This window comes from Neomonachus schauinslandi, chromosome 14 (assembly GCF_002201575.2).
Source record: "Neomonachus schauinslandi chromosome 14, ASM220157v2, whole genome shotgun sequence".
NCBI lineage: Eukaryota > Metazoa > Chordata > Mammalia > Carnivora > Phocidae > Neomonachus > Neomonachus schauinslandi.
The window spans coordinates 61,928,554-61,942,317 of NC_058416.1; the positions used below are offsets into that span (position 1 = coordinate 61,928,554).

A 13,764-nucleotide genomic window follows, 5' to 3' on the forward strand; every position below is an offset into this window, starting at 1 on the left:
CATATATATCCGTGTGTGTATATATATATATATTTATTTATATATTTATGTATATATGTGTGTGTGTGTGTGTATATATTTATTACTCATAGCCATATTGGAGCAAAAAATCCATGTTCAATAAATATTTGCGGGGCGCCTGGGTGGCTCAGTCGTTACGCGTCTGCCTTTGGCTCGGGTCATGATCCCAGGGTCCTGGGATCGAGCCCCGCATCGGGCTCCCTGCTCTGCGGGAAGCCTGCTTCTCTCTCTCCCACTCCCCCTGCTTGTGTTCCCTCTCTCGCTGTGTCTCTCTCTGTCAAATAAATAAATAAAATCTTAAAATAAATAAATAAATAAATAAATAAATAATTGCTATTTTGAAATCACTATTTCCACCTACAAAATATTTCATTAGGCATTTTTTTTTTTTTTTGCCTATCTTAATTCTTGAACTCACCCAAGTATTAAGAAGAGAACAGAAAAAGCCACACGCATGGCATAATGTAAAAATATTAGCAACTCTCACTGCAAAATTTTGAGTATATTATTAACTAAAAAAAGTAAAGAGTGATTCTAATGTAAATATTAAAATAATCAATAGCATATCCACAGTCATCTCAAACTGGAAAAAATCTAATGTCCCATTAACAGTACAACGGATAAATTATGGTTTATTTATATAACAGAATTCCACAGAGGTGAGAATGAACGAAATACCTCTCCTTGGAACAACATGGACAGACCTCACAAATAGAATGTTGAGTAAAGGAAGCTAGACATAAAGTACATACCATAAGATTCCATTTACATAATAATATAATAACTAGGATGAGGCATGGGGGAGAGCCTATGGAATGCTGACATATTTCTGACCTCCCCAACAGCTGGTACTTAATCCACTTAACCAATATTTACCAAGTGCTTCTCTACATGCTAGGCACTATTCTAGAATTTGGGGATATAAGAGTGAATGACACATTGTCACTTCTCTCAGAAAACTTACCTTATACTAGTTGTAGATGATAAACAAATATATGATATGCCAAGTAGTGAGGAGCTGTGAAGAAAACCACCCCAGAATAAAAAAATAGAAAGGGTGGTCAGGGAAGGCATTTCTTTTTTTTTTTTTTTTTAAAGATTTTATTTATTTATTTGAGAGAGAGAGAATGAGAGACAGAGAGCATGAGAGGGAAGAGGGCAGAGGGAGAAGCAGACCCCCCGCTGAGCAGGGAGCCCGATGTGGGACTCGATCCCGGGACTCCAGGATCATGACCCGAGCCGAAGGCAGTCGCCTAACCAACTGAGCCACCCAGGTGCCCAGGGAAGGCATTTCTGATGAGGTAACATTTAAGCAAGGACTGAAGGAAATGAGCCATTTACGTATCTAGGGGAAAAGTATTCCAGGCAGGGAAAATAATGTAAAGAGTCCGAGACAGGAGTGAGCTTAATCTGTCTGAACAGAGAGGCCAATGTGGCTGAAGCAGGGTGAGTGAGAGAGGGAAACAGGCAATGAGCACACAGGAATGGCTCAGAGTTAGATTAGGCAGAGCAGCTGCCCAAGAGAATGCTCCGTGATAATGGAAGTGCTCTTTATGGCAGCTGCTTGCCATATGTGACTATGGAGAACTTCAAATGTGGCTAGTGGGAAGGAGGAACTAATTTTTAATTTTATTTACTTTTAGTTTATGAATCCAAATTTAAATAGCTACATGTGGCTAGCAGGTACCATACCAGGACAGAGGGAGAACCAGGATAAGCCAAGGTAAGGCTGTGAGTTCAGTGGGAGTCAAACAGGAAGCCACCAGAGGGTTTGAAGAGATAAGTGATGTGTTTGATTTAGGTTTAAAGGATCATTGGTGGTGCTATTTCCAAACAGACTATTAGGTATTTGTGAGAGTGGGTGGACAAGAACAAAATCAGGAGTGTGAGAGAAGGCAGTGGTTTGAACAATAGTGGTTGGTAGCAGTGGAAGAGGAAAGAAGTTAGATCCAGAATTTATTTTGACACATACATAATTTAAATGTACATGCCACTGGTTGAAATGTGATACAAATGGAGTAAACCAAAAATATTCCTAAGCTTAAATGTTTTCACCAAAGCTACCTGAAGAGAATATAAAAGACCCACCCTGTATGTCCCAATTCCTTTCAATATAATCATGAAATAATGGTAACACCTCTGAAATTTTATAAGATTGGTTCTCTATAGAACCAGACTTTTCTTAACTGTACATACAGTAAAAAGAGCAAAATTGAGTTTTGAATCTTAATTCTCAATAATACTTAGTATTTTCTCATTATATTTTACTTTGACCAACTTAAAAAGACAAATATAATATACTAACCTTAATAAAAATGGATCTTAACTGAAGAGCCACTAGCTTCTTTGAAGGCAATGAATATACTACAAAGAAAAAAATGAAATCATAAGATACTTAATATGATGGAGTTATACAAGTGAAAATACTAACATAAAAACTAAATTGAATTATAAGAACTTTTATACCTAATATTTTCAATAAATATAAAACATATGAACTGTATCATTCAGTTAAAATAAAACATTTTAGAAGTACCTTAAAATGCACCTGTGGGCTTTATTCTATGGAAGAGATTCATTTCTGACAAGTTAATGGTTTGTTTATTTTATTTTAATTGGTTTTAGAGGTCGGGGGCAGAGGGAGAGAAAGAATCTTAAGCGAGCTCCATGCCCAGTGCGGAGTCCAATGTGGGGCTTGATCTCACAACCCTGACATCATGACCTGTGTCAAAATCAAGAGTTAGACATTTAATGGAGCCACACAGGTGCCCCTGACAAGAGAACTGTTAAGAAAATACCAAAAATTATTTTTCTTCTGTGATTGCAAAACCAGAGAAGTATGCCTCTGGAGACTTCTGGCATTATGACCAATAAAATTCTTAAGAATATTTTTAGTTTCTGATATTCTCCCCTCTTCTCGTTAGAGAACAGCGAAACTCATTGGGATTAAGAGAAGAACGAATAGGGGCGCCTGGGTGGCTCAGTCATTAAGCGTCTGCCTTCGGCTCAGGTCACGATCCCAGGGTCCTGGGATCGAGCCCCACATCGGGCTCCCTGTTCAGCAGGAAGCCTGCTTCTCCCTCTCCTACTCCCCCTGCTTGTGTTCCCTCTCTCGCTGTCCCTCTCTGTCAAATAAATAAATGAATAAAATCTTAAAAAAAAAAAAGAATAAAATGCAGGAGAATGTTGGCCTTATGTTAAAATCTGTGAAATAGGCACATCTGCGTTCTTTAGGAGTTTCTGAAAGATAACATGCAAAATAAATATAAAATTTTCTGTGAGTCAATGTGTGTGTTTTTCTTCTGGGAAATGCACTTTAACTCTAGGAGAAGACCCACTGTGTCCATAATCTTCATCACATTCTACAAGGATCCTACTTTGCTGATGTTTAACATGTCCCTGTCCAAGAACCAGAAGCTCTGAGATAAACCAAGGATGAAATCTGGAGTCTCTTGGAGGCATGATTAGGCCCCTGTGCTGAAGGGTAAGCTTTTAGTTACTGTAAATAACCCAGACTTCAGCAAATCCTTTGGTAGTTCATGTCTCTCCAGTTACAGGTCTTTTGGGAGAGTGTCTTGTTGGACCTGTGTGGTGTGATTGGGGGCTATGCTGCATCAGCAAGTCTAGTGACTACCAGGTATGTTCAGGACAAAGGAGGCAAGAGCGGAAAGTTTAGGAATTAGGGAAAAGAGCACAAATTTAGGGGAAAGGGAATAAGATGTGGGCCATTCAGGCCTGTAATCTATCTCTGACGTACATATCTAGTGCAATTCAACAGACCTAGTAGGAAGAGACAGATCTGAAGGGAGTGAGCAAAATGTAAGATACACCAACTCCTGTAATAGCAACACTCATATTCTCTATCAGTGTATCATGCTAATCCTTTTTGTTGTTAAGATCCTCCTTCCCATTACTTTTCTGATGTGATACAATATGAAACCAACATCACCTTTCATGTATTCTGGCACAAAATATTTAGCTTTTACCTAACAAAGCCTTTAGATCTAAATACTGTCACAGAAAATACAGAGACTAAAGGAACAAGCCAAATGACACCACAAGGAAGATATTAAATGTAGCAGGTGAGACATCTGATAAGACAATGGGTCCAGTTTTTTCCTCAGAAGTCAGTTTCATGTAGAAGGAAAAAAAAAAGAGACTGCTCTAGAGTAAAAGAAATTTCAGAGGCACAATAATCAGATGACTACTATGGGTCTTTGTTTAGACTAACTTTAAAGGACATTTTAGGGTAAATTGGAACAATGTGAATACAATAGGGTATAGGAAGACACTAAGAAACTCCTAATTTTGTTAAATGTGATGGTATTTTAGCTATACAAGAAAATGTTCTTAAGAGATACATACTTGCATATTTGAAGATAGAATGTCATGATGTCTACAATTTATTTTAAAATACCTCATTTTAAAAATAAAGTGGATTGGGGTGCCTGGGTGGCTCAGTCGGTTAAGCGTCTGCCTTCGGCTCAGGTCATGATCCCAGGACTCTGGGATCGAGCCCCGCATCGGGCTCCCTGCTCAGCGGGAAGCCTGCTTCTCCCTCTCTCTCTGCCCCTCCCCCTGCTCATTCTCTCTCTCTCTAATAAATAAAAAAAAAAATAATAAAGTGGATTAAAGGACTTCATCCAATTGACTTGCTACAAGTTTTTGTCAAAGAAAAGCCAGTGGGTCTTCTCCTAGAGTTAAAGTGCATTAGCAGGGTGGTGTGGTGCTTAAGAGGCAGGTCTCAGGGCCAGAGCCTTGATTAGAAGCTCAGTTACACCAATTATTAATCATGTGACCTTAACTTCTCTGTGCAATGGTTTCCTCATCAATAAAACTACGCATAGAGTAGTTGTGAAGATTAAATGAATTAACACATTTAAACGCACAGTGTTCAGCTCATAGGAAACACTCAATAAAATGACAGTTGTTATCATTAGTGGAAGTACATAAATTCTAGTTCTACCATTTACAGTCCTTTATCCTTTAAGGCAATAACTGAAATTCACTCTTGTGTTAACACAGTCATCTTTGCTGCAGGAATTTTAATATTAAGGTGTTTTGTTTTGTTTTTTAAGATTTTATTTATTTATTTGTGAGAGAGAGAGAGAGAGAGAGGGCACAAGCAGGGGGAGTGGCAGGCAGAGAGAGAAGCAGGCTCCCTGCTGAACAAGGAGCCTGATGCGCGGCTCGATCTCAGGACCCTGAGGTCATGACCTGAGCTGAAGGCAGCTGCTTAACTGACTGAGCCATCCAGGCACCCCTTAAGGTTATATTTTGAAAGTTTATTTCATTATTGCAAGCTAATGGCACCATTAATAAGATGGACAAAAAAAAAAAGCGCTCTTCATTTGTCTTTTAGCCCATCAACGGTCTTTCGTGCTACTCTACCACCTGTGGCTTTCACCTTAAAATGGAAAACAGAAAACTGAGCAGCTAGCAGAGCAGCTTGCCATCAAAGCAAGTGGATACTCCTGTGCCTCATGATCAATAGCTTTCCCCTACTAGCTCAGGGTAGTACACATTATAAACACAGTGGTCAGTGCAATGTCAACTGTATTCCCCAATTAATCAAGCTTGATGGCCTAATGAGGAACTATGATTTATGGCATGGGAATAGCCTACACCTACTAGTAGTATTAGGCAACTCTATCTCTCTAAGCCTTATTGCTATTACGTTATTATGGATTCTATAATAATATGAAAGGATGAGTAGCGCATGTTAAACATAGAGGACTGAACCCGGTGGAATTCTTTTCCCTTTTCCTTGGTATTAGTGATGCTTATACTTGCCAGAAAGAACAGAAATTAAAACTGAGGATAAAAGAAGGAAAAAAAAACACCTTATGTTAAAAAAAAAAAGGAAACCTCAAATTCTAGTTAAAGAAGTACAGTCATCATAGGAGTTGCCATTTAGAAAAGGCTAAGAACTAAAACCAGATGTAAGAGAACAGGACGTGACTAGGTCATAAATTCTGCACAAAGCTGGCACTAAGTACATGTTTGCCATAAAACAGTATCTGTAGAATCTACTTCTAATTTAAAACAACTCTTCCTTATAACAGAATAAAACAGGCTTAAGTCTTACATACTTTCAGCATTTATACTGAGTTCTGTTGAATTTTCTTCTGCAGTTGCATATGGATTGTTTCCAACCATCGGCACAAGACAATCGGTATAGAAGTAACCAATCTTACACATATTTAGTGTAGAAATAATCAAATCCATTGCAAGCTGGCCAACATTTCCAACAGATACTGCTGGCTGAAACAATAAAAAATATATGTTCATTAAATCATCAAAATTAGCAGCACTTTTAAAAGTTTAGACAGAAGACAATAATCACGGGACTACTTTTGGATGGTTATGCTCAGGTACATCATAGCTGGATAGAGACTCATTAGCTGCAACTGAGGTGTCAGCAGGGGCTTCCTCTACTTTTGAGACGACTGATTTAACACTGATGGAACACCTACTACATGTCGATCATTGCTCTAGCACTAGGAACGCAGCAAGACAAACCGACGCAAGTTCCTGCCCTTGTGGAGCTTCCATTCTAGCGAGGGAGTAATTTAATGTAATAAAATAGTGAAATGCAGGCATGCTTCACTTTATTGAACTTCACAGAGAATGTGTTTTTTACAAATTGAAGGTTTGTGGCAACCCTGCCTCAAGGAAGTCTATCAGCACCATTTTTCCCACAGCATTTGCTCACTTTGCGTCTGTTACATTTTGGTAAATCTCTCAATATTTCAAACTTTTTCATTATTATATTTGTTATCAATTGATCTGCAATCAATGATTATGACTCACTAAAAGCTCAGATGATGGTCAGCATTCTCCAGCAATAAAATCTTAAAATTAAGGTATGCGCACTGCCTTTTTAAACATAATACTATTGCAAACTTAATAGACTACAGTATAAACATAACTTTCACATGCACTGGGAAACCAAAAAATTCATCTGACTTGCTTTATTGCAATATTCACTCTATTGCTGTGGTTTGGAACCAAACCCCCAATATCTTTGAGGTATGCCTGTATACAGTGTTAAGTGCTATGGAGAAAAGTTAAGTGAGAGTGTGTATACGTATGTGGTTGGTTGCAATTTTAAATAGGGTGATCATGAAAACAATGACTATAACTGACCAGTTAATCATAGACCTGAAAGACGTAAGGAAGACAGTCACACAAAGACCAGGGAAAAGAACACTTCAAGCAGTGGGAAAGCAAGTGTAAAGTCCTCTTGGGTCATCCTTCCATTTGCTTTGTTAGTGCCTAAAGGTTGGAGTCAGTTTCTTTTCACATTAAACACACACGCATATTTATCCCCACGACTTCAAAGAGTCCCATTGTCAAATCTCTATCTATAGCCCAAAACATTTATCTGAACTTCAGATCCTAATGGATATGTCCACATGGTTATCTCATAGGCAATGCATATTCAACATGTACAAAACTAAACTTCTGCCTAAACTTGTCCTCACATTTTGCATTTTAGAAAAGAGCAACACTTGCTCATCTGATTACCTAACCCACCCAAGAAACTTCTTCCTTTTCTCTTACAAACCACATCTAATACATGTCTAATTTTCATTGATTCTACTTTCAAAGTATCTCTGTAATGTAGCTCTTCCTTTGCATTCTTCTAGCAACTGCATCCCCCCACCATCTTATTTTTCTGGGTCTCTTAGGGTGGTCCCCCACTTCTCATTGCTCTCATCTACTAACCTTCTGGTTATCTCTTGTAATTCCCTTTCCTCTTCTCAAGGATTTTGCTACTTTAGACCCTCACTCTCCTGTATCATCCACCTTTTCCTCACTATTGGATTCTTCCCATCATCATATATACATGCTGTAATCTTTCCTTCTAAAATACCCCCACCCTCTCACCCCACCCCCGTCCCGCACTCTGCTAAAATACCCTCCCTTGTTCCCACATACTCCCCTAGCTACCACCTCACTTCTTGGTGTCTCTCCATAGACAAAATTCGCTAGTTGTCTACTACAACGTAAGTAGGAACTTTATCTCTGAATTGATAAACAAACACATACATATACATGTCTCCATCCCTTCTTCCATTTATTCAACCACTCCAATATGGCTTCCCTCCCTTCACCACTCACTGGTAACTGTCAAGGTTACCACCAATAATCTTTTGGACATTATTTTCCCTATGAATCTTTCTCTTTTTTTTCTTCTGCCAAGTATCTTACTAGCTGTTTCTGCATAAGGCTGGACTCAAGGTCAACTGATATGGCTGCAGCCTATGAACAAGCAAGGCCCTGAATTCCTTACCTTAACAAGAACGAGCCTACGACCCCATCCAGGTTGTACTAGCTCTCAGAGCATGCCCACAGCCCCTTTTCCTTGTCCTAAGATAACCTCCTGACATCAGGGACTCAATTTTGCCTCATTCTTATGTCAAGTCTCCCCCGCAAAGTAAACACGGGAATATGTGGTACATACATGTTTCAACTCCTGCAAGGATACCTTTCCCTTTTGTGATTAACAAATATTTTTCAGGGAGATGCTTTGAAATTATATAAAATTTCCTTCAGTACATTATCACACACTAATTTTAACATTCATTCATATTTCTTGCATGCATCGTTAAGGTGAGAATTGCCCCAAGGTGATTACCATCATTTAAAAAACTGAGATAACTGACATATAACATTGTATTAGTATTAGGTAGATAACACAATTTGATATGTGTATATATTGTGAAAAGATTATCACAATAAGTTTATTTAACATCAATCAACCACAGTTACAAATTTCTCTTGTAATGAGAACTTTTAAGATCTACTCTCTTAGCAAATTTCAAATACACAATATTGTTTATTATAGTCACCATGCTGTACAATACACCAGGACTTATTTATAACTGGAGATTTGTACCTTTTAACTGCCTTCATCTATTTCATTTCAAGCAGCCCTCATCCTCACCCTCCTCTGGCAACCACCAATCTGTTCTCTGTATCTATGAGGGGTTTTTTTCCCCCCCCGATTCCACACATAAAGCTTTAACAGGTCCTTACGTCCCTCCCTCTCCCAGTAAGCCCTAGGATTCTTCAGTACCCTTTTCAAAGTGCTATCCTAGCATTTATTGCCCTTACTGGTTTATGTGTGTTTCCAACTAGACTGCACACTTCTTGAGGACAAGGACCTAGTCTTATTTTAATATTTTTACAGTACAGAATGTTTATTGAAACAGTGACTGAATATGGGCAATTTTAGGAGCAATAAAACCGTGTGTTAGCTACTGGCTAAGATTACTTTTATGACCTTACCTGCAGTTTTCTAGTTAATGAGAGTCTTGCCAGCTTAAGACTGGCTCTGATACTAGTTGAAGAAAAATTCTCTAGGATATAATAATTAAAAAAAAAAAATGGCCCCTACAACCTATGTACAACGTTACCTGTAATTACCACACACACTACGTTGTACATTCAACGCAGACTACAAACTCTAGTCTCAGAAACGTTCGGTGAGAGCGCCAACAGATTCTATCTGAAGCGCCGCATCTAGCGACAACCTGTCTTCGGTGCAGGCTGAAAACCTGAAGCAGAAGCGAGTACCGTCCTCTGTCCCAGGCCCGTTGAAACACCTCGACTGGCGGTAGCGGCCACCGGGGAGCCTCCCGAGAGGAAGCACCCCAAGCCGTGCACGCGGAGCTCGCGACAGCGGGGACTCACCATTAGGAAAGTGTAGCCCGTGAGGTCGGGGACCGACTCTCCACAGGGAACGAACATGGTCGCACAGAAGTGGGAAAACGGGGCGAGCGCGGGCCTGGGAGAAACGAAGACGTCGCCAAGGCGAGACCGCGAGCGCCGCGCCGCGCCGCGACGGGGTCCCCCGAGCCGCTAGCGACGGGGGCGGGGCGGGGCGGGGCCCGTCGTGCTGCTCGGCGTGGGGTCCTGAAGGGCCCGTCCAGCTATCTGCCGGTCCGCAGGGCGGAAAGGGCCCGCGACCGGGGAAAGATGAGGGCGGGCAGTGCCTGCGGAGACCCTGGCAGGGCAGGCAGATGGGGAGCGCTGAGCTCGCGGGATGGGGACCCCCAGGGAAGGGAGCGGCAGGCGGAGGTGGTCAGGCAGGGAGGGGGGCAGCCCGAGCCCTGGTAGTCCGCGCCGTTTGAAAGCAACAGTTGAGCGCCGCAGCTGCCTCGGCTCCCGCCCAGCCCCGGCCCTGACGCGGCGTCGCGCCCCCCGGGAGCTGCGTGAGGCCAGTCGGTCGCGCCGGCTCTGCTCAGCGGCGACTGGCTTTCCGGGGCTGGCCGGGGCGTACCCGAAGCGGGGAGAAGCGCGGTGAGACGCCGGCCCCAGCATGTCGCTGCCTCCGGAGAAAGCCTCGGAGCTGAAGCAGCTCATCCACCAGCAGCTGAGCAAGGTGAGGGCCGCGGGCGCCGGGCAACACGGGCCCCTCCGGCCTCCTTCGGTGCGGAGCGCCCAGCCTGGCGCCCCGAGGCCCAGTCGACGGCGGCGTCTGTTTGCCGGGACGCGAGCGCAGGCTCTGGGGCGCAGAGCGCGGGCTGGGCGGGCTCTGGGTCTGCAGCCGGGGCCGCTTTCTAGCCTCGGTGAAAGAGAACAATGCTGGCAAGTACTAGTGAGAGTTTGAGGTGGCAGAACGCGGCAGAGTGATAGCACGGCTGTGAAGATAAAGCGTTCATCCTGCGGTTACTGGGTATCAGATCCGGTACAAGTTGTGTTTGGAGCAGGTGTATATTCAGAGTTCAGGAATTAGAATTACGTTAGGGGTGAAACTAGTATCTTTGAAGTTGAACCAAATCAGCAATTTTTAAAGAAGTCATGAAAGGGAAGTTACTAAAGGTCTTGTAATGAAAGTGTTTGTGATACTTCGGAGCGCAAGAACATTGTTAACGTCCTCAGCTGAATGCAGTAAGCTGAAGTAATAAAAGCTACCGTTTATTGTACACTTGTATGCCAGGCTCTGTGGTAAGTGTTTAGCATCTTTTACCGAAGCCTCACAGTAATCTTCATAGGGCACTATTTTTTCCAGATTCATAAAGGGTAAAAAGGTTGACTCAGGGTCGCATCTAATAAGTTGAAGGCTGAAATTCGTACTCTGATCTCCTACTCCAGGTCTGTGTTCTCTTGATTATACTACACTCTCTTCCAAAAGGTCTGTTTTTGTTGAGCGTTATTTGTGGGGAAATGGTAACAAAGGTAGTAGATAACCAGTAGAAATTATTTCTAGAGTTTGTACTAAAAAAAGAAATTCATCCTAAAATTTTTTTCTTTTAAAAAATCTTATCTTTATTCTCATTGAATTCTAGTAACAATTTTACGTTTACTATTAGCTTGAGAAGCCCTCCTGAATTTTGTCTATCCACTCTCCCATTTTTTTCCTTTGGGTGTTTTGGAAAGAAATTAGTTAATTGGCAATGTTTGATGGCTTCATAAATGTAAATTGTAATGCGAGTTTTCTACATAGATGGATGTCCATGGCAGAATAAGAGAAATCCTTGCTGAGACAATACGGGAAGAATTGGCACCGGATCAACAACAGTTATCAACAGAAGATTTGATCAAAGCCCTTAGACGTCGGGGAATCATTGATGATGTGATGAAAGAACTTAATTTTGTTACTGTGAGTAATCTTTTAGGGGAAAAATTTTGAGAGTATGTTCCTATGCTTAATGCTGCTTATAGGGTCCATATTTGGGGCCTCTTTTTCGTAAAATCACTTTAAAACAAGACCATTTTTGTCTAGTAATACCCTTACTTCAAGTATAAGCTAACTCTACTCTTTATTGTAGCAAGTAGGATAATGTATCAAAGAGATTGGAGTTACATACTATATTTTTCTCTCTAAAATGAGAATTTTCTGTTGGCATTCTCTAGTTCTGTGAGTGTACTTATTTCAGTTAAATTAGTTCACCATAACCTAGTTTCTTTCCACTAGTATTCTATAATTTTTTTAGATTAGGCATATTTTTTAAATAAACACATTCTTTTGGAAATCCATTCTCTATGATTAACAAATTACCAATTTCTTTAAGAAAATAATTGTGTAAGAACCTTCAAATCTCTTTATACAAATAGGTCAGTAGTGGGATGAGAGCCTCAGTGCACAAATTAGTAAGTAGGCCTTCTTTTGAAAATGAGGCAATAATGAGAAACTGTGACCTAATAATACCTGGGTAATATAATGTAAAAATTGGATGGACTGCATAATACACCAGGGAGTAAGTATTTTAATACAGCCTCCTTTTTTGTTTTTTGAAGTTTATAAACCCATTTGTTTAAAAATTGACCCAATAACAGCTTCTACTGTGTGAATGTCATTCCCTTATTAAAATCAGTTCATGGTAGAATCATAAGTCAAATGTCATATTAGGTTTAGAAAAAGTTTAACCTTGTTTAAGGTATTAAGGATTTGGTTTTTTTGCATTCTGTGGACATTGAAGACAGTTAAATTCCTTATTAGACTTGAGGCGTGACCAGTTGCATCATCTTTTTTTGCAGGCTTTTCATTATTTTAATTGTACTGAGAAAATAAGAGTTTCCTTGAGGGGGCTTTATCCTATCTACTTTTATTTACTTCTTAGTCCCATTGTTGACATTTCCTTGCTTAACTATAATTTTTGTTTTCTAATTTGTTGTCATTTTTTTTTCCCTGCCTTTTTAGGATAGTGTTGATCAAGAGCTACCTTCCTCTCCAAAACAACCTGTTTGTTTTACTGATAGACATTCAACGTTGTTAAAAAAAAGTATGTGTATTTCTTTTTAACATTGATTTTGTTTTGCACAGTATTACATATTGATATGCTGTAATGTTTGGTATTTGATAGAAAACATTTTTCCTTTCTCGAGTGAAGTACTTATCATTTTTGTGATTAATCATCCAAAAAACTTAGATTCTGTTTTGCATGAAGTATGTATGTCAGACGATTTAATGTATCACAGAGTGGAAGCAAAAACAGGATCACCTGTTTCTCATGTTTTAATAGTATATTTTACAAACTTTATACAGCCTTGCTTTTTTTAATGGTAATTACCTAACAAGTACACTTGCTGCGTTTATATTTGTCTGAGTTGGTTTGTGGAGGTGAAGGAGTGTTGGATAAGCAACCAAAAAGTAAAGGTTTCTTAAACCTTGGTTCTGACTCCTTTCTAGCTGGGAAAAAGTAGCCAGAATATAAACTCAGATAAAGATACCTTATTATGTATGTTTTCTTCCCTGGTTGTAAATGGTACTGGTATAGAGTAAATTTGTTACTCTTTTTCTTTATTTAGTCTTTGGTTTTATTTCTGTTGTTATTATTTTCTATTGTCTTGATCACATTCCTTAAGTTATTTGGCAGTTTCCTCATATATATTGCTACACTTTACAGCTAATATTGATCCAACACGGAGGTATCTTTACCTTCAGGTTTTGGGTGGAAAAGCTTTCTTGGAACATCTACAAGAACCTGAGCCTTTACCAGGACAAGTTTGTTCAACCTTTACTTTATGTTTACATTTTCGAAACCAACGTTTTCGTTCTAAACCTGTTCCATGTGCCTGTGAACCAGATTTTCATGATGGCTTTTTACTTGAAGTACACAGAGAAAGCTTAGGTAAGGAGCAATGATAATTTGTCACTTAACTGAGTAAATCTTTGTTAGGTTTTATTGTAGAACAACCATAACAACTTTTGCTATAAGGAGAGATTTATAATGAATGAATCTTCCTACTTTGCTTTTATTTTCTCCACTGCTTTTTTTTTATATAAAT

General features: G+C 40.0%; 2 protein-coding genes across 6 annotated transcripts in view; one reads left to right on the plus strand and one right to left on the minus strand.

The window, feature by feature from the left end:
- Positions 1-10,333, minus strand: part of PSMG2 (proteasome assembly chaperone 2) — a 22,360-nt gene extending 12,027 nt beyond the window's left edge. For 2 of the 4 annotated variants that reach the window (XM_044920868.1, XM_021683012.2), the window contains exons 1-3: positions 9,724-9,899; positions 6,114-6,285; positions 2,327-2,385 (exon numbers count right to left, since the gene is read on the minus strand). In XM_044920868.1, the coding sequence (XP_044776803.1) occupies positions 2,327-2,385; positions 6,114-6,285; positions 9,724-9,780 (288 nt within the window). In that variant the 5' untranslated portion in view covers positions 9,781-9,899. Of the gene's footprint in view, positions 1-2,326; positions 2,386-6,113; positions 6,286-9,723; positions 9,900-10,312 lie in introns of those variants that run through there. The other 2 variants (XM_021683013.2, XM_044920869.1) reach the window with 2 other exon arrangements.
- Positions 10,208-13,764, plus strand: part of CEP76 (centrosomal protein 76) — a 20,999-nt gene continuing 17,442 nt past the window's right edge. Inside the window, exons 1-4 of one of the 2 annotated variants that reach the window (XM_021683015.1) lie at positions 10,208-10,414; positions 11,480-11,635; positions 12,677-12,758; positions 13,383-13,607. In XM_021683015.1, the coding sequence (XP_021538690.1) occupies positions 10,352-10,414; positions 11,480-11,635; positions 12,677-12,758; positions 13,383-13,607 (526 nt within the window). In that variant the 5' untranslated portion in view covers positions 10,208-10,351. The remainder of the gene's footprint in view (positions 10,415-11,479; positions 11,636-12,676; positions 12,759-13,382; positions 13,608-13,764) is intronic. The other variant, XM_044920867.1, reaches the window with a different exon arrangement.